At 35.4% G+C, this 22,012-nt stretch overlaps 1 protein-coding gene across 1 annotated transcript in view; it reads left to right on the forward strand.

Annotated features, from left to right (window-relative positions):
• LOC699789 (putative C-mannosyltransferase DPY19L2) overlaps positions 1-21,200 on the forward strand; it is a 118,157-nt gene extending 96,957 nt beyond the window's left edge. Inside the window, exons 20-22 of the mRNA XM_028845868.2 lie at positions 9,054-9,153; positions 10,547-10,672; positions 19,121-21,200. Of these exons, the coding sequence (XP_028701701.2) occupies positions 9,054-9,153; positions 10,547-10,672; positions 19,121-19,271 (377 nt within the window). The 3' untranslated portion in view covers positions 19,272-21,200. The remainder of the gene's footprint in view (positions 1-9,053; positions 9,154-10,546; positions 10,673-19,120) is intronic.
• Positions 21,201-22,012: the final 812 nt, after the last annotated feature.

Genomic DNA, 22,012 nt, shown 5'->3' on the forward strand with positions numbered 1-22,012 from the left:
GACAGCGCCTCGTTAAACTGCCAAGCCAGTTTAATTTGAATTTTAAAAGTAATCCCCAACAGACTTTTTCCACATAGGAGCTCAAGGTAATCATTCCCTTTCTTTACTCTCTCTTGCCCCTCCCCAGTTATAGCTATTTTTCCCAAGCTTTTAAAGATAGCTGCCCTTTTAATCTTTTCTTGTGTCTTTCTTTGTTCCAGTGTTTGCATTGGGTTCCTGACAGAGAGCCTACATTTGGCAACTTATCATTCTAAGATAACTGCCACAAACCCCCATCTCACTTTTAGATGCCTCTTCTCTGATCTTCTTTTCAATCAGTCTTATTCTCCTTTTAATTACTCTTATTATGAGTTATCTCATGGTTACCACATATTAAAAGCTGTATGAAGTTTTGTAGTATTAGTGGGACTAGTGCTTCTATTGAGGACCGCCATGCAAGACTATATAGTTTGTGCACTGCACAAAGGTGACCAGTTGAGAGGGTAAGTGAAAGCTTAAATCCAGCTTGTGGTCCACTCAGCAAGCCATGTACAAACGGGGCTCTGTCAAGTCAGGGGAATACCTTTTTCTAATCTGTGTAGTAGGCTAAATGGAAACTTCCATACAGTGATAGGAAAATACCTTATTTTTCCTTGTTATGGTCATTTAGTTCACAGCCAAAAAGACAGAAGGTGGAGGGGGAGGATATTTCTTCCTCTCTGTCTGCCATAGAGGACAGCTCAGTGGGTCCAGCTCTTGCTGGACAGGTGTGCCTAGTCTTTTTTTGGAAGACCCTGGCCCAAGGCTTTCAATTCTTCTTGCCCAGCATTTCCCAACCTTAGCACTGTTGACATTGAGGCTGTCCTGTGTATTACAAGAAATCCTTGGCCTGTATCTACAAGATGCCAACAGCATCTCCTCCCTCCTCCCCATAGCATGACATCCAAAAATGTCTCCAGAGTTGACAGTGCTCCCTAGGGAGCAAAATCATGCCTGCTTGAGAACCACTTCTGTAGCTTAACAGCTTGTCATCATTAATTATTGAGTCTCCAATAATAAATACACGTTCTTTGATTGGCTTACATATTTTCAAATTTGAGGCATATAAAGAAATTTTCATTCAAAGTTGCATTTAGAATGCTTAGCTATATTGGAAAGGAAACACTCAGGGTTCTCAAAGTTTTTAATTTATGTGGGTACATAGCAGATGTACATATTTATGGGGTAGATGGGATATTTTGATACAGGCATACAATGTGTAATAATCACATCAGGGTAAATGGAATATCCATCACCTGAAGCCTTGATCCTTTGTGTTACAAACAATTCAGTAATACTCTCTCAGTTATTTTTAAATGTACAGTAAAATTTTGTTGACTATAGTCACCCTTCTGTGTTACCAAACACTACATCTTATCCATTCTATTTTGTTTGTGCACATTAACCATCCTCAGTTCCCCTCCACCCCCTCACTATCCTTCCCAGCCTCTGATAACCATCATTCTATTCTTGATCTCCATGAGTTCAACTCTTAATTTTTGGCTCCCAGAAATAAGTAAGAACATGCAAAGTTTGTCTTTCTGTACCTGGCTTATTTCAATTAATGTAATGACCTCCAGTTCCATCCATGTTATGGATAGGATCTCATTCTTTTTTTTATGACAGGATCTCATTCTTTTTTTATGGCTGAATAGCACTGTGTTGTGTCAGTGTACCACATTTTCTTTATCCATTCACCTGTTGATGGACACTTAGGTTGCTTCCAAATCTAGGCTATTGTGAGAAGTGCTGCAATAAACACGGGAGCGCAGATACCTCTTCTAAACATTTATTTCCTTTCTTTGGAGTATATATCTAAGAGTAGAATTGCTGGATCATTTGGTAACTCTACTTTTAGTTTTTTGAGGAACCTCCAAACTCTTCTACATAGTGGTTGTACTAATTTACATTTTCACCAAAAGTGTACGAGGGTTCCCTTTTCTCCACATCTTTTCCTGTCTTTTGGATAACAGCCATTTGTTATTGCCTGTCTTTTGGATAATAGCCATTTTAATTGGAGTGAGATGCTATTTCACTGTAGTTTTGATTTGCATTTCTCTGATGATCATTGATGTTGAGCACCTTTTCATGTACCTGTTTGCCACTTGTATGTTTTCTTTTGAGAAATGTCTATTCAGATCTTTTGCCCATTTTTAAAGTAGATTTTTAGATGTTTTTTCCTACAGAGTTGTTTGAGCTCCTTGTATATTCTGGTTATTTATTCCTTGTCAGATTGGTAGTTTGCAAATATTTTCACCCATTCTTTCTGTTGTCTCTTCACTTTGCTGATTGTTTCCTTTGCTGTGCAGAAGTTTTTGTACCTGATGTGATCCCATTTGTTCATTTTTGCTTTGGTTGCCTGTGCTTCCCAGGTATTTACTCAAGAAATCTTTGCCCAATCCAAAGTCCTGGAGAGTTTCCCCAAAGTTTTCTTGTAGTAATTTCAGAGTGTGAGGTCTTAGATTTAAGTCTTTAATCCATTTGGATTTGATTTTTGCATATGGCAAGAGATAGGGGTGTAGATTCATTCTTCTACATATGGATATCCAGTTTTCCCAGCACCATTTATTGAAGAGAGTGCCTTTTCCCCAGTGGATGTTTTTGGGACTGCTGTAAAAAATGAGTTTACTGTAGATGTATGGATTTCTTTCTGGGTTCTCCATTCTGTTCCACTGGTCTGTGTGTCTGTTTTTATGGCAGTACCGCGATGTTTTGGTTACTATACTTCTGTAGTATAATTTGAAGTCAGGTATTGTGATTCCTTCAGTTTTGTTGTTCTTGCTCAGGGTAGCTTTAGCTATTCTAGGTCTTTTGTGTTTTCATATAAATAAGGATTGTGTTTTCTATTTCTGTGAGGAATATCATTAGTAGTTTGATGGGGATTGCATTGAATCTGTAGATTGCTTTGAATACTATGGACATTTTAACAATACTGATTCTTCCAATGCTTGAACATGGAATAGCTTTCCATTTTTTGTGTCGTCTTCAATTTCTTTCTCCAGTTTTGTATAGCTTTCATTCTAGAGATCTTTTATTTCTTTGGTTAACTTCTACGTATTTAATTTTATGTGTGGCTACTGTAAATGCAATTACTTTTTAAATTTTCTTTTTTCAGATTGTTCTCAGTTGGCATATAGAAATTTTAATGATTTTTGTACGATTTTGTATCCTACAACATTACTGAATTTATCAGTTCTAATAGTTTCTTTTTTTTTTTTTTTGGTGGAGACTTTAGGTTTTTCTAAATATAAGATCATATTATCTGCAAACAATGATAACTTGACCTCTTCCTTTCAAATTTGGATGCTTTATTATTTCTTTCTCTTGTCTGATTGCTCTAATGAGGATTTACAGTACTATGTTGAATAATGTGGTAAAAATTTTCACACCCTTGTGAAATTGTCACGTCCCAGATCTTAGAAGAAAGGCTTTTGATGTTTCCTCTCTCAGTATGATACTAGCTGTGGGTCTGTTGTATATGGCTTCTATTATGTTGATTAATGTTCCTTCTATACCCAGTTTTTTTTTTAAGGTTTTTATCATGAAGGGATGTTGAATTTTATCAAATGATTTTTCTGCATCTATGGAGATGAGATGATCATATGATTTTTCCCCTTCATTTTGTTGATATTATGTATCACATTGATTTGCTGTGTTGAACCATCTTTGTGTCACTGAGATAAATTCTATTTGGTCATGATGAATAATCTTTTCAATGTGTTACTGAATTCAGTTTGCTAGTATTTTGTTGAGGATTTTTGCATTAACATTAATCAGAGATATTGGCCCATAGTTTTCTTTTTTTGATGGGTCTTTGTATGGTTTTGGTATGAAAGTGATATTGGTCTCATATAACGGGTTTGGAAGTATTCCCTCCTCCTCTATTTCCTGGAATCGTTAGAGTAGGGTTGATATTAGGTCTTCTTTAAATGTTTGATAAAATTCAGCAGTGAAGCCATCAGGTCCTGGGCTTTTCTTTGCTGAGAGACTTTTCATTAGAGATTTGATCTCATTACTTGTGATTGGTCTGTTCAGGTTTTGGATTTCTATATAGTTCAATCTTGGTAGGTTTTAGTATCTAGAGATTTATCAATTTCTAGGTTTTCCAATTTATTGACATACAGTTGCTCATGGTAGTCTATTAGAGATCCTTTAATTTCTGTGATCCTTTAATTTATCAGCATACAGTTGCTCATGGTAGTCTCTAATGATCCTTTAATTCCTGAGATATTGGTTGTAATGTCTCTTTTTTTCTAATCTCTGATTTTATTTATTTGGGCCTTCTCTCTTTTTTTCTTCGTCTGGCTAAAGGTTTGTTAATTCTATCTTTTCAGAAAACCAGTTGATCTTTTATATTGTTTTCTTCATTGAAATTTCATTTATTTCTGCTCTGATCTTTATTATTTCATTTCTCCTACTAACTTTGGGTTTTGTTTGCCCTTTTCTAGTTTTTTTAAGATGCATCATTGGGTTGTTAATTTGAGGTTTTTCTTCTTTTTTGATGTAGGCACTTATAGCTATAAGACTTCCCTCTTAATACTGCTTTCACTGTATCTCATAGGTTTTGATATGTTGTGTTTTCATTGTCATTTGTTTCAAGAACATTTTCAGTTTCCTTCTTAATTTCTTTATTCATTGGTCATTCAGGAGCATATTCTTTAATTTCTATGTTTGTAGAGTTTCCAAAATTCCTTTTGCTACTGATTTCTACTTTTTCGGTTTTTTTTTTTTTTTTTTTTTTCCATTGTGGTCGGAGAAGACACATTATATTGTTTCAATTTTTAAAAAAATGTTTTAAGACTTGTTTTGTGGCCTATCCTTGTTTTGTGGTCTATCCTTGAGGAATGATCCATGTGCTGAGGAGAAGGATGTGTATTCTGTAGATACTGGATGAAATGTTCTGTAAGTATCTATTAGGTCCTTTTGCTCTATAGTACAGATTAAGTTCGTTGTTTCTTTGTTGGAGGGATTTTCTGTCTAGATGATTTGTCCACTGCTGAAGGTGGGGTGTTGAAGTCCAGGCTATTATTGTATTGGGATCTGTCTCTCTCTTTTGCTCTGATAATATTTGCTTTATATATCTGCGTGCTCCAGTATTGGGTGTATATGTATTTACAATTGTTATGTACTCTTGCTGAATTAACCCCTTTATCATTATATAATGACCTTTATCTCTTTTTATAGCTTTTATCTTGTAATCTATTGTGTCTGATATAAGTATGGCTATTCCTGCTCATTTGTGGTTTTCATCGGCATGGAATATAATTTTCCATCACTCTGTTTTCAGTCTATATGTGCCTTTAAAAGTAAAGTGTGTTTCTTATAGGTTACAGATTCTTAGGGTTTTGTTTGCTTATTCACCCACTCTTTGTCTTTTGATTGGAGAGTTCAGTCCATTTACACTCAGTGTTATTACTGATAAGGATTACCCCTGCCATTTCATTATTTGTTTTCTCAATGTTTTGTGGTCTTCTTTTCCTTTCTCTTTTTCTTTCATTGAAGGTGATTTTTCTCTGGTGGTGTGTTTTAATTTATTGCTTTTTATTTTTTGTATATCCACTGTATGTTTTTAAACTTGAGGTTACCATGAGACTTGCAAATAATATCTTATTAACCCATTATTTTAAACTGATGACAACACTGATTGCATAAACAAACAAGCCAAAGGAAAGCTAATAAAAATTCTAAACTTTAACTTCATCTCCCCACTTTTTACCTTTTTGTTGTTTCTATTTATATCTTATTGCACTGTCTGTCTCTTGAAAAGTTGTTGTAGTTATTTTTTATTGGTTCATCTTTTTGTCTTTCTGCTTATCCTATAAGTAGTTTATATACCATAATTACACTGCTATAATATTCTGTGTTTCTCTGCGTACTTACTATTACGAGTGAGTTTTGTGCCTTCCGATTATTTCTTCCTCATTAATGTCCTTTTCTTTCAGATTGAAGAACTTCCTTTAGCATTTCTTACAGGACAGGTCTGGTGTTAATGAAATTTCACAGCTTTTGTTTGACTGGGAAAGTCTTCTCTTTTAGGTTTGAGGGACATTTTCTCTGGATGCACTACTCTTGGGTAAAAGGTTTTTTCCTTCACTTTAAGTATGTCTTGGCATGCTCTCCTGGCCTCTAAGGTTTCCACTGAAAAGTCTGCTGCCAGATGTATTAGAGCTCCGTTGTATGTTACTTGTTTCTTTTCTCTTGCTGCTTTTAGGATCCTTTCTTTATCCTTCACCTTTGGGAATTTGATATTAAATGAGTTAGTCTTTGAGTTAAATCTGCTTGGTGGTCTATAACCTTCTTGTGTGTGAATATTGATATTTTCTCTAGCTTTGAGAAGTTCTCTGTTATACTTTTGAATAAACTTCCTACTGCTATCTCTCTCTCTACCTCCTCTTTAAGGCCAATAACTCTTAGATTTTTCCCTTTAAAGGCTACTTCTAGATCTTGAAAGTATGCTTCATTCTTTTCTATTCTTTTATTTCCTCTGACTGTGTATTTTCAAGCAGCCTGTCTTCAAGCTCACTAATTCTTTCTTCTGCTTGATCAGTTCTGCTATTAAGAGACTGATGCATTCTTCAGTATGTCAGTTGCATTTTTCAGCTCCAGAATTTCTGCTTCTTTTTAATTATTTCAATCTGTTAACTTTATCTGGTAAGATTACTAATTCCTTCTCTGTGTTATCTTGAATTTGAGTTTCCTCAGCACAGCTATTTTGAATTCTGTCTGAAAGGCTACATATCTCTGTCTCTCCGGGATTGGCCCCCTAGTGCCTTATTTAGTTTGTTTGGTGAGGTCATGTTTTCCTGGATGGTCTTGATGCTTGTGGATGTTTGTTAGTGTCCGGGCATTGAAGAATTAGGTATTTATTGTAGTTTTTGCAGTCCGGGCTTGTTTGTACCCATCCTTCTTGGAAAGGCTTTCCAAGTATTCAAAGGGACTTTGGTGTTGTGATCTAAGTTTCTGGTCGCTGCCGCTGTATCTGCACTAGGAGGCACCCCATGCCCAGTAATGCTGAAGCTATTACAGACTCTTAGAGGTACTACCTTGGTGGTCTTGGATAAAATCCAGAATTCTCAGGATTAGCAGGCAGAAGTTCTTGTTCTCTTCCCTTACTCTCTCCCATATGGAGTCTCTCTCTCTCTCTTTCTCTCTATGTGCTAAGCTGCCTGGAGCTAGGAGTGGGGTGATATAAACACCTCTGTGGCCACAACTGGGAATGTGTTGGGTCAGACTTGCAGCTAGCACAGCACTGGGTCTTGCCCAAGACTCATTGTAACTGCTGCCTGGCTACCACCTATGTTTGCTCAAGGTGTAGGGTTCTACAGTTGGCAGGTGGCAAAGCAAACCAGACTTTGCTTTGGTGACCTTCCTTTCAGGGTGGCAAGATCCCCCAGGTCATAGTCAGGTCCAGAGATGCTGCTGTCCAGGAGCCAGGGCCTGGACTCAGATGCCTTAGAAATCTACCTGATGCTCTATTCTACTGCAGCTGAACTGGAGCTGATACCACCAAAGTCCTTCCCACCCTTCCTTCCCCTTTCCCAAGGCAGAGGGGTCTCTCTCCATTTCCACCACTACCACAGGCCCATTGGGAGGTACTGCCTGGCTACCACCAACATTCACTTAAGGCCCAAGGACCCTTCAGTCAGCTTGTGGTGAGTGCTGCCAGGCCTGGGACTCACCCTTCAGGGCAACGGGCTCTCTTCCAGCCCAGGGCAGGTCGAGAAATGCCATCCAAGAGCTAAGGCCTGGAATCAGGGACCACAAGAACCTTCTTGGTGCTCCTCCCCACTGCGGCCACGCTGGTACCTAAGCTGATTTTTGGTTCTTATGAAGGTGCTTTTTGTGTAGATCCTTATCAAATTTGGTGTTCCTGAGCGGAGAATGAACAGTGGAAGCTTCTGTTTAGTTATCATGCTCCACCTCCTCTCCAATATACAGTTTTTTACAGTGGATCTGAAAAATATGTCTTGTCTTTATTACTGATTTTATTGTGCTGATTAAAAATGATAATAACCTTCACAATTATATAATTGTTTCTTATACAAAAGTACCAAGAAGTAAGCATTTGGTCTTCTGGTGTTTTGAGAGAGGAAATGGAAGCCAGATAGCAGATTTTGATGTATCTCTAGTTATGACCAAATTTATACACGTCATTACTCCAAAAAGTACTACCAGAAAGTAATGAAATGATTTCATGGCATGTATAAATGGTGTCAAGTCAAATGGTAACTCTGAGAACTCAATTAAAGATGATCTGAGGGAAGAAAACAATGCTTTTCTCTTTTTATGGCACATCCACAGGACCATAGTTCACAAGCCACAAAATTGAAAAAATGTCCCATGAGACTTGCCCTTCATAGCAGTCTCTCAGTTCCTGGCATTTCACATTATTGGAACAGATATGACATTTTACATTCTTTTTGTTTCATGTGTGTTTGTAGTCCTGTTGTTAGCATGGTGCTCTAGCACGGCAGGAAGCTTTAGTGAAGCAGCTAAGAGGGCAGGCTCTGGAACTTCCTGGCTGTGCAGTCTTGGGCAAGTCACTTAACTTGGCTCTGTGTCTTCATCGTCTACAACAGCAGTCCCCAGCCTTTTTGGCACCAGGGACCGGTTTCGTGGAAGACCAATTTTTTCCACAGAACTGGGGGATGGAGGGTGGTTTCTGGATGAAATTGTTCCACATCAGATCATCAGGCATTAGATTCTAATGAGTGCGCAACCCAGACCCCACACATGCTCAGTTTGTAGATTCTACAAAGAACAGAGGACCCACCTCTTAGAATTGTGCAAATTAAGTTATTTAATTCTTGTTAAAATATGAAGCACAATTTCTAGCACCAAGATAGTGTTTGAACAAAAGTCAGCTATTATTATAGTAGACAATGAGTAAGTATTGAGTCAATAAAAGGAATGAGATCCATGGTCATGTAAATAGGTATCATCCTTCTTAATCTGGGTTCACATATTAGAGGTAAGTTTAACTTCTGATTTTCTTTAAAACATTTCATTGAAGAATATAGCCTTTTTTTTTTCAGATGCCGTCTTCGCAGGTGCCATGCCTACAATGGCAAGTGTCAAGTTGTCTACACTTCATCCCATTGTGAATCATCCACATTACGAAGATGCAGACTTGAGGTTGGCAACTGATGAGTATTTCATCAAGAATCATTTGGTGACTCCCAATTCTTAGGAATTGGGAAAATATTTACACACACACACACACACACACAAACTCATCCTCATTTTCGTGCTGGAAGTTCAAAAAAAATGACAATGACCATCCAGAAATGACAATAGGTACCCGTTGCCTCTGGAGCAAGCTGACCTCTGAAAACTGAAAAATGCAAAAGCCAGTTTTTCCCAAAGTGACAAACATGTGACATATTTATGATGTGTGTGTGTATTCCAGTAAAACTACTAGGTAGTTGGAAGAGGAGGTAGGATGGATTTTACTCACAGCCATGGTTTGCCAACCCCTGCTCTACACCACAAGCCCTACTCTGATTTAGGAAGTGATTTCTGGATCTTACTGGTGGCCAATGACTAGCCTTTTGTGACAGGTAGAAAAAGTACTTGAAAGTTGCTATTATATATTACGTGCTTTCATGAAAATTTAGAGTATTTTTGCTAGCCGATTATGAGAACTCTAATTTCCATTGATGTCTAAAAGTTTTGCTTTCCTTAAATGGCTGGTTTAAAAAATTCTTTTGGTAATTCTAGTAGTTGTTAGGGTAATCGTTTTTAAAAGTGGATTTTTGGCCTATTGTTAGAGGCAAATATTTAAATTATTTAAAAGTTTTAGGTCTGCTGTCTAGGAGCCAGGGCTTGGAGTCAGACACCTTAGAAATGTACCTGACGCTCTCTCTATTCTACTGTGGTGAACTGGCATGGAAACCACTGTGGTGACTGAGCATCCCATATGCTTGAAATTCTAAGCAACATCCAATGCATAAGTGATAGTCTGCCAGGATATTGTAAGAACTTCCACTATGGTCAAATCACCTATTGTACCATATTTTGGTGATGATTCCCATTTCTCAAGATTCTGTCAAGGTGCTTTTCCTACCTGTTCTGACACCCTGGATGCCCATTGTCTAAGTGTTCTATTTGATACACTCAATTTCAATTCATGTGTTTGTCAGAGCTTCTTCAGATGAAAATAAGCATTTAAAGATATGTTTTCACTACATTCAGTCTCTGTCAGAATATATTCTCTGAAAACTTTGTGAATTATGAGAAGAAAATTTTATATCCTAAGCTGCTGTCTGCTACCCAGTACAACTTTAGACTATTTTATACAATAATGAGCAGTATATGCAAAATTAAATTGCTATAAGTTTTATTACATTCAAAATATAAGTAGGAATGTGGAAACTGCCATCCCCAAAATAGTTGATGCTGTTTTGAGTCATGTATATAAGTGTTCCATCCAGTGAGTACTGAGATTTCAATTTGCTAGTAAGGTTTTTTTAGTCTATTCTATTATCATTCATTTTAAAATCTTTTAAACTATTGTTTAAATTTCAAGGGCCCGGACAAAAATAGTTTATTCTACATATAGTCGAAAATCTGCCAAAGAAGTAAGAGATAAATTGTCAGAGTTACATGTGAATTATTATGTTTTAGAAGAGGCATGGTGTGTTGTGAGAACTAAGTGAGTATTAACCCTATGCTATCCAATATGGTATATTTTTAAGCAACAAATGTTTCAGTTTATTACAGTAGTTCTGATTCTTTAAGAATTTTTATTTTAAATTTATTAAAATATTATCCTGGTATCTTAAATTATTTCATCTAGAGAAATAAAACTATACTATCAATGAAGTAGAATTTAATTCCAAACATTATAGTATATTTTAATATCCTGATTTTTCAATTTAATTTGACATCTTCCACTTAACTTTTTTCATAATTTTTGAAATATTTATGAAAATTTTTATTAGATATCTGAAATATGGATTTGCATTTACAACAAAGTGAGATATTGCCATTCTGTACTATATAGCTGAATTATAATGGATTTGTAAGACTTAAAAGAAAAGTGACAAAACCCAACATGACATAATAAGAAAAACATTCCTAATTAAAAGTTTTTAATTTCTGAATTTTGAATCCCTAAAAATCCTAAAATTCTAAGATGTTAATTGATCTTTTGAGGCCTTTGTTTAGGCTCCTAAGCAGAGATACTAGCTGCTGCACATGACAGGAAATTCAGGCATATTAATTGTCTCCTAGAACAGCACATTAGCAATCAGAAGAATGGAACAGGTTCTACAGTCACTTCAAAATATCATTTACAATGTGCAAAAAAGTTTCAGAGATGCAAACTAAAATGAGAGAGCATGACCAATACTCTGAAAAAAATAAGTTAATAGAAATCAATTCAAGTAGGTCCAGATGTTGGATTTAGCAGCCAAAGACTGCAAAGCCACTATTACAAATACATTTAAAGGCTTAAGAAAAATATATTCAATGGATTAAAAGAAAACATGGTATCCATGAGTGAAGAGAGATGGAATCTTAACAGAGAAGTAGAAACACTCCAGCCCCCATGGAAATTCTAGAGATGAAAAGTATAATAAATGAAATGAACATTACTTAAATGTACTCAACAACAATTTTGAGATGAAAACGACATTTGAACAGAAAATTCAGTGAATTTGAAGATAGATCAAGAGAGAATAGTTAATCAAAAGAACAGGAACCAAAAAGATTGAAAAATAACCAACATCACAGACCTATGTAACATTAAGTAGTTCAACACATGCAAAATTTTAGTATTAGATGTAATGAAAAAAAGAACACGACAGAAAAAATATTGAAGAAATGTTGGCCAAAAATTTCTCACGTTTGATAAAACTACTAACTTAGAGATCTGCTGAGCTCAACAAATCCAACTGGGTACGCCCAAAGAAAACCAAAGCAAGGCGCATTATAGTCAAAATGGTAAAATCAAAGATTAAGAGAAAATCTTGAAAATAAGAGAAAAAAATGATAACATTTGACTTCTCAACATAAATAGTGGAAATTAAGAGACACTGGAATGATAATTCAAAGTGCTGAAGAAGAAAAATCAACAATTATATATTTAATGAAATTATCTTTTTAAAATGGAGGCCAAAAATACATTTTTCAGATCAACAAAATCTAAGGTAATTTGTTGGTAACAGATTTATACTTCAAGATGGACAAGAAGTTCTATCAGCTGATGAGAAATGATGCCAGATGGTAACTCAGATATACAAGAAATACTGAAATGCGCTGGAAATGGTAAATATGTGGATATTAATCACTATGCGTTTTTCTTCTCTGAAAATCTTTAGAAGACATTAAGGCAAAGGTGATACCATTCTATTTTTTAGTTTATGACAGAAATTAAACATACATGACAATAGCACAAAAATTGAGTAAACCATGGAAATGTATGATTTACTAGAAATAACCCAATTTAAATGGTAAGTAAATCATGATATGTTAAAGATGCTTGTTGTCATCCCTAGCAAAACCACTCAAAAAATAAAACAGTGGGGAAAAGAAAGAGCATAATGGCAAGCCTAGACCTGGATACATTCAGCGAAATAAGTCAGCCACAGTAAGATGAATACTGCATGTTGTCACTCATGTGGAAGCTCAAAGAAGTAGCTCATAGAAGTAGAGTAGAATTGTGGTAATTAGAGGCTAGGTGGGAAGGGTAGGGAGGAGAAGAAGATAAGGAGAGGTTGGTTAAGAGATACAAAACTACAGATAAATAGAAGGAATAAGTTCTAGTGTTCTCTGGCACTGTAGAGTGAAGATTAGTTAACAGTAATTTATTGTATATGTCAAGAAAGCCAGAACAGAGGATTCTGAATGTTCCCACCACAAACAGATGGTAAATGTTTGAGGTGATGGATATCCTAATTACCCTGATTTGATCATTGCACATTGTAATTATGCACTGAAATAGCACTCTATATTCCATAAGTGTGTACAAGTATTACTTGTCAACTAAAACTAAAAGGGTAAAACACCTAAACATATAACTAACTTAAGATTCAGCAATTGTACTGGGCATTTTTCCAAGAAAGGTGAAAAGTTGTTTTCACACAAAATTCTGTAGAAAATTGTCTATAGAAGCTTTATTTGTAATAGCCTAAACCTCATACGACCCAGATGTTTTTTGCAAGGTGAATGGTTAAATAATAGTGATCTATTCATACCATGGAATACTGCTCAGCAATAGGATCAGACTGTTGATACACTCAAGATCCTGGATGGATCTCCAGAGAATTGTTTGAATGAAGAAAAGACAATCCCCAAAGGTTACATACTGTATGATTCCATTTATATAACTGTCTTCAAATGATAAAATTACAGATATGGATAATGATTTGTGGTTGCGAGGGATTAGGGTGGGGTGGGAATGTGGGGGAAGTATAGTATGTGTGGCTATACAAGGGATCTCCGTGGTGATGGAAATGCTCTCTATCGCCATTCTATCAATGTGAATTATCTGGCTGTGATATTATACAAACGTTCAACATGTTACCATGGCAGGGGACACTGTCTAAAGACTGTACAAGAGCTACTTGTATTATCTCTTACTTAATGTGGATCTCCAAATGTCTTGAAATAAAATGTTTAAAAAAAAAATAGCAAGCCTATATCAGTAATTTCAAAGTGAAAGAGGACTAAACTTTTCCAAACAAAAGGCGGAGATTGGCAAACTGAATACAAGAGCAAAACCTATCTATGGACTTGCCTGCAAGAGGTGCATTTTAAATACAAATAAGTATGTTGGCTGAAGGAAAAAGAATGGAAAAGATATCATGTGAGCAAACATTAGAAAGCTGAAGTGAAAAATGCATAAATATCAGTAAGATAGATGTTAAGACAAAGAATATTACTCAAAACGACTATGTTTGATAAAAATAGACAAATCTACAGTATATTTATAAATTTTCATAGCCTTCTCTAAATAATTTGTAGAACAAATAAAAAGAAATTTGGTAAGAATATGGAAGACTTGAATGATGCCATCAACCAGTATGACCTAATTGACATTTATAGTACACACCACCCTATAACAGCAAAATAGATATTCAAGCACACACAGACTATTTATCAAAAAAGACCATTTTCTAGGCCACAAAACAAGTATTGACACATTTGATATACTTTAGATCATGTAAAGTACAATCTCTGACTACAATGAAATTAAATTAGAAATCAGTAACAGAATTCTATATGGAAATTCTCTCAAATGTTTGGAAACTAGATAATACACCTCCAGATAATCCATAGTCAAGAAGAAACAAAAGGAGGGTTAGTTTCAATGTATTTTGACCTAAGGGAAAATGAGAACACCATCCCGCTATTTGTGGGATGCAGATACAGTAGAGAGATTTGTTTTTATGTTGAATGCCTATAATAGGAAAAGAAGAAAGGCCTCATATCAGTCATTCGGCTTCACCTTAAGGAACTAGAAAAAAAGAACAAGTAAACTCTAAAGTAAGGAGAAGAAAAGAAAGCACAAATATTAGAGTCAAAATCAGTGTGAATTACCCCCAAAACAGGGAAAAGTCAATAAAACCAAACACTGATTCTTGAGAAGATTAATGAAATTGATTAACTTCTACCCAAACTAAAAAATTGAAGACAGAAATTACTAATATCAGGAATAAGAAAGATTTTATCACTACAGGATCTGAAGAAATGAAAAGGATAATGAGGGAATTTTAGGAACAACTTTACTCCACTAAGTAGGACAAAATAGATAAAATGGAGAAGTTCCTTGAAAGATGCAAAACCAAAGCTCACTTAAGAAATAGAAAAATCCTATATCTATTACCTTATTATGAATGACCTTATATCTATTAATAAAATTATATTTGTAATAACAAGAATTGTCACAAAACTTTAAGACAGATATCTTCACTGGAAATAATTCCAGTTCTACAAACTATTCCAGAAAATTCAAAAGGAGGGATTACTTCCCAGCTGGTTCTATGAGGTCAGCATTATCCTGAAACCAACATGAGAGAAACATTACAGTAAAAGGAAACAACCAATCAAAATGTATCATGAACACATGTGAAATTTTTAAGTAAAACTGCAACAAATGGATCCAGCAATATATTAAAGAAAGACAATACATAATGTACCAGTGGAGTTTATCCCAGGAATGCAAAGTTATCTCACTATTTGAAAACCAATTAGGTGAATTCACCATAGGAACAAACTGAAAAAGAAAGACCGCATCATCCTCTCAGTACATTCAGGAAAAAGTATTTGACACAATTCAGTATCCACAACTCATTAAAAACTCTCAGCAAACTAGGAGTAGAAGGTAACTTGCTACTAAGAATCTAAGAATATAAAATTTCTAGAAGAAAATGTGGAAGAAAATTATTGTAACCTTGGATTAGGCTAAGATTTCTCAGATACAGTAACATAATCACGATCCACAAGAGAACACATTGATAAATAGGACTTCATTAAAACTGTAAATCTAAAGAAACTACCATCAGAGTGAACAGGCAACCTACAGAATGGGAGAAAATTTTTGCAATCTACTCATCTGACAAAGGGCTAATATCCAGAACCTACAAAGAACTCAAACAAATTTACAAGAAAAAAACAAACAACCCCATCAAAAAGTGGGCAAAGGATATGAACAGACATTTCTCAAAAGAAGACATTCATACAGCCAACAGACACATGAAAAAATGCTCATCATCACTGGCCATCAGAGAAATGCAAATCAAAACCACAAGGAGATACCATCTCACACCAGTTAAAATGGCAATCATTAAAAAGTCAGGAAACAACAGGTGCTGGAGAGGATGTGGAGAAATAGGAACACTTTTACACTGTTGATGGGATTGTAAACTAGTTCAACCATTAGGGAAAACAGTATGGCGATTCCTCAAGGATCTAGAACTAGAAGTACCATATGACCCAGCCATACCATTACTGGGTATATACCCAAAGGATTATAAATCATGCTGCTATAAAGACACATGCACATGTATGTTTATTGCGGCACTATTCACAATAGCAAAGACTTGGAATCAACCCAAATGTCCATCAATGACAGACTGGATTAAGAAAATGTGGCACATATACACCATGGAATACTATGTAGCCATAAAAAAGGATGAGTTTGTGTCCTTTGTAGGGACATGGATGCAGCTGGAAACCATCATTCTTGGCAAACTATCGCAAGAACAGAAAACCAAACACCGCATGTTCTCTCTCATAGGTGGGAACTGAACAATGAGATCACTTGGACTCGGGAAGGGGAACATCACACACCGGGGCCTATCATGGGGAGGGGGAGGGGGGAGGGATTGCATTGGGAGTTATACCTGATGTAAATGACGAGTTGATGGGTGCTGACGAGTTGATGGGTGCAGCACACCAACATGGCACAGGTATACATATGTAACAAACCTGCACATTATCCACATGTACCCTAGAACTTAAAGTATAATAAAAAAAAAAAACTGTAAATCTCTGCTTTTTTATAAACAGTGTTAGGAAGAATTACAGGATAAACCAGTCTGGGAGAAAATATTTTCAAAGCCTATGTCCGATAAAGGACTTTCTCTAGATGTATAAAGAACTCTCAAAACCCAATAATAAGAAAACAACCCAATTAAAAATGGACAAAATAGGCCAGGGGCGGGCGCAGTGGGTGACTCATGCCTGTAATCCCAGAATTTTGGGAGGCCGAGGCAGGTGGATCACCTGAGGTCAGGAGTTTGAGATCAGCCTGGCCAACATGGCTAAACTCCATCTCTACTAAAAATACAAAAAGTTAGCCAGGCATGATGGTGGGCACACATAATCCCAGCTACCTGGGAGGCTGAAGCAGGATAATCGCTTGAACCCAGGAGGCAGAGGTTGCAGTGAGCCGAGATTGTGCTGTTGCACTCCAGCCTGCATGACACAGCAAGACCTTGTCTAAAAAAAAAAAAAAAAAAAAAAAAAAGAAAAAATGGACAGATGGCAAATAATCACACACAAAGACGCTTGATGTTACTAGTGATTTGTGAAATGCAAATGAAAATTACAGTGAGATATCACTAAACACTTAATAAAATAGCTATAATTGAAAGAAAAAACCTGATGATGCAAAGTGTTGCTGACACTTTGGAGGACTTAGGACACTCATACACCAGTGGTGCAAAAGTAATATGGTACAACCACTCTGCAAGACAGTTTAGCAATTTTATTAAAAGTTAAACATACAACTACTATATTTATTAAGATAAAAGAAAGCATATATCCATCTGAGTAATTGTACACAATTGTTCATAGCACTTTATTTTCTATAATAGCCCCAAACTGGAAATAACCCACTTATTTATCAACAGATGAATGTATAAACACACTACTAGAATATCCAAACAATGTAAATACTACTCACTAATAAAAATGAGCAACATATGGATACAGCAATACGGATGGATCTCAAAATAATTCTACTGAGGACAAGAGGCCAGACAAAAAAGAAAGCATGCAACAATTAGGTTTACAAAAGGATGGAAGTAAAATTTTGGGAGAGATGGATATGTTCATGATTTTTACTGTGGCTGCTGTTTTACAGGTGTATACATATGTTAACTAAATATGTGCAGCTTATTGGGTAATTATTGAGCAATTACACCTTAATACATCTGCTAAAAAAATCTGGCAGACTTTTACGCAGAATATACAAAGAACTCTCACACCTCAATAAGAAACAACACAAAATTTGGCAAAATATTTGAATAGACATTCCACCAAAGAAGATATTTTGAATCATCCATAACCATACTATAATGATTAAAATTACAAAAACTGATACAACTTAAACTCTCATGCATTGTTGGTAGAAATGGAAAATGGGTATCTACTTTGGAAAACAGTTTTGAACTTGCTTATAAAGATAAATCCACACTTAATCATACATAACCATGCAACCCAGCAATTCCACTCCTGGGTTTTTCCCTAAGAGAAATGATAACACATGTCCACAAAAAGCCTTGTCCATGAATGTTTATAGCGGCATTGTGCATGGTCACCAAAAACTCAAAACATCTCAAATGTTCATTAACTTGCAAATGGATAAACAAATTGTGTTCTCTGTATACAATGAAATATTATTTAGCAACAAAAAGGAAGGAACTATTGAACCTCAACAGAAGTTGTAGGAACTACAGCTCAGATATGAATATCAAAAATATGCTATGGTAAAAAAGCCAAAAATGAAAAGACTACATAATATATTTATATGAAATCCTAGAAAAAGCAAAACTATAGTGCAGAAAGCACAGTAGTTGCCTGAGGCCATGTTTGGGGAAGGAGGTAGATTGCAAAAGGGCACAGGGAACTTGTCGGGGTGATGGAAATTTTCTGTATTATGATTGTGGTAGTGCTTGCACATCTATACACATGTGTCCGTACCTGCCAAACTTTACACATAAAATAGGTGAATTTTATTGTGTATAACTTGTTCTTCAATATAGATGTTAAAAAATTAGACATCAGTTTTGCCTGACTCCTTCCCTTTAATGACTGCCATGCAGGGTTACTCTCCGGGGAGGAACAGTGTCTCGTGTAGCCCAGTCATACAGCTGCCCAAAATGGGAAAGCACTGAAGAAAACAAATTGCCATGAGAGTCTCCTGTCCCTGCCTTGGATGATTTCATGCTAATCCAAGACAGTTTATGCTAAAAAATATGAAATTCATCAGGAATTCGATTAGGTTTTAAGTTGTCTTATTTTACTACAAATGGGCCTTATGTTTAGACGGTGATGGCACTTGGAGAGTATATTTATGTTTGTTTCATCTTGAAAGTGAGCTTTTAAATGTATATTTATGAATGTATATTGAAGGTTTATTATTAGGATATATCTTTCATTTGGTTAAATGAGATGTGAAAATGCAACATACTTAATTTCATTCTATTTTTTAAATTTCTAAATGTTGAAATTGTGTTTTGAAATGATGCTTTAAAATATTTAACTTATTTAAAAAATATGTCTCTGAAAATCTAGATGTTGTGTTATGTGTCTATTTTCTCTAGACAGGAATACATTTCTGATATGGATATATATGTCTATCTTTTCTCAGGCCTGGTTGCAGTATGCTTGAAATCTGGGATGTGGAAGACCCTTCCAATGCAGCGAACCCTCCCTTATGTAGCGTCCTGCTCAAAGATGCGAGGCCTTACTTCACCACAGTATTTCAGAATAGTGTGTACAGAGTATTGAAGGTTAACTGAGAAGGAAACTACCCATTACACTATGGTACAATGCCATGTGTCAAAAACAATCACCCTTTGGCTTGTTTACATTAATAAAAATCACAAGCTTTAATAACAGACACTTAAAAATAAGATAAAAATGGATTGAAAGTTTTTCTGATTACTAAAAGGTAAATTACTTTTCTATTCATTGAATGTCAGCCTTATTAAGCTCGTCATATAAATTATGAAATCATTCATGTCATACTGCATAAACGTTCATTTCAGAGTTTTAAAGTGAAATGTATATAAAAGAACAATGAATTTTAATAAATCAAGGGTATGTAAGTCCTTTTTCATCCAACTAGGTGAATTGCTTCAGATTTTCTCTAGTACCAGAGTGTACCCGCTCAAACTCTGAACCACTTAAGGCAGAAGAATCAAGCTCTGAAATGATATCCTTAAGATGCTGATGCTGGTCACAACCTCTTTACCTCTGTGAGGAAATTGTAACATGTGTCTTTTAAGGTGTTTTTATTTTACCAGCCCTTAAGAAAGATCTCTAATACCTTTTAATGCTTTTTTTATATATATATAATTTCAAGTTGAAATGTTTTTAAAAACACCTTGTTTTGTAATGGTTTGACTCTCTTCAGATGTATTTACTCCACTAGATACATATTTGCCACTGGCTAGTTCTCCATCTAAGCTCAAGAGGTTATTCATCTCTCTTTAGATTCCAGTGGTTTTTCTTTTAACATCCAGGTAAAATAGAAATTGCTATAGTATACAACCAAATTTTGGAGTTAAACATAATCAGAAAAGAAAATCCAGTTAAATTTATCAAGTGAGATTTTCAGATCCTAGATCTTGAATAAAGCAAAGGTCTTTTCATCTTGATGGCCCCAAAGCTTGTTGGTCATGGTCTTTATTCCTGGCCACTGTCTTCTTAAATAATATATTTTAAGCCCTCATTTGTTTTTGGTTTTGGATGAGGAAAGTCATGTTCTCTAAGTCCTCTCCCCTAATAAAACCTTCCCAACAATAGTGCTTTGAAAAGTGGTAAATAGTTATCTTGAAGATACTCTTGCCAAATGCAAAGATAAACATTCTTTTTGTCTGCTTTATAAATATGAAATATGCCAGATCTATAGTATTTTAATGTGCATCTACTTTAAATGAGTCATCTTGGGGTTTTTATAATTCCCTTACATTCTTGCCCCTCTGTACTTGAAATAACAAAATGCCTTAATTGTATAGATGAGTTCTCTTACAATAGACAGGCAGTTATATGCAGCAAAACCAATAAAGTTATTTTTCAACTTTCACAGTTGTAAAATATTTTATAACAGGATACAAAACAGCCAAGAAAACATGCCACATTTTATTTATTTTAGCATTTTCAAATAATTTGTTTTTGGTATAAGCACAGGATAAAAAAGGAAAGCGTCAAAGAAAAGAGACGTAACACCTAACATTCATAAAAATTAACAAAGTATATTTTGGATGATGTTTTCACAGGAAATATTTTAAATAAGTTGGTAGAATTTTTAAAATGGTACTGTATTAGCTAATAAAACATTCAGTACAAATATATGTTTGGATTTATGCATTAAAAACTAATAAAATTATTTTCAACTTTTGTATTTGTAAATTATTTTGGTACAGGAGACAAAGCATCTAAGAAAGCATGCCACACATTTTACTTATTTTAGCATTTTCGAATAATCCATTTCAGTGATGTGTGGGGCAAAAAAGGAAAAGAGACATAATACCTAACATTCATAAAATTAAAGTAACACATTTCAGATGATGTTACAGTAGCAAAGACTTGGAACTAACCCAAATACCCATCAATGATAGACTGCATAAAGAAAATGTGTCACATACACACCATGGAATACTATGCAGCCATGAAAAAGGATGAGTTCACGTCCGTTGCAGGGACATGGATGAAGCTGGAAGCCATAGTTCTCAGCAAACTAACACAAGAACAGAAAACCAAACACCACATGTTTTCATAAGTGGGAGTTGAATAATGAGAACACATGGACACAGACGGGAGAACATCACACACCAGGGCCTGTTGGTTGGGGATGGGGGTTGGGGGTAAGGGGAGGGAGAGCATTATGACAAATACCTAATGCATGCGGGACTTAAACCCTAAATGACAGGTTGATAGGTGCAGCAAACCACCATGGCACATGTATGCTATGTAACAAACCTACACGTTCTGCACATGTATCCCAGGACTTAAAGTAAAATAAATTTTAAAAAGTCAGTAGAACTCAACAAAAAAATGGATGAGATGTATTAATGTTCCATACACATATGATGTTTTCATATATATGTTATTTTCATGTACTCTTGGTGTTAAGTAACAGTAAAGCCCTTGAAGATCCTGTTTTCTGTCTTTTCTCATCCTTCACAATGCACACATTTTGAAATTGAAATTGTTCTGATATAAAGGGAGAAATCACGGGTTGCAGGGCTTACTAGCTGTGTTTACATTGGCAGTGCTCTTTCTCAGGCATTTAAAATGATTCTGTATAGTCTTACACAGAAGGCAATACACTATGATGGAAATAGTGTGAGCTATGCAATAAGATGGATCTAAGTATGAATACTGGTTCTTCCACTAGTTAGGTATATTGCCTACCATCTATTCAAAAGATATTTATTGAGCACTTACTGTATTTCAGGCACCGTGCTAAGGTTGGTCATGTTACTTAACTCCATGAGCTTTCTTCACCTGTAAAGCAGAACTCACAGTACCTACT

Source organism: Macaca mulatta, chromosome 3 (genome assembly GCF_049350105.2).
Source record: "Macaca mulatta isolate MMU2019108-1 chromosome 3, T2T-MMU8v2.0, whole genome shotgun sequence".
In the NCBI taxonomy this organism is placed as follows: domain Eukaryota; kingdom Metazoa; phylum Chordata; class Mammalia; order Primates; family Cercopithecidae; genus Macaca; species Macaca mulatta.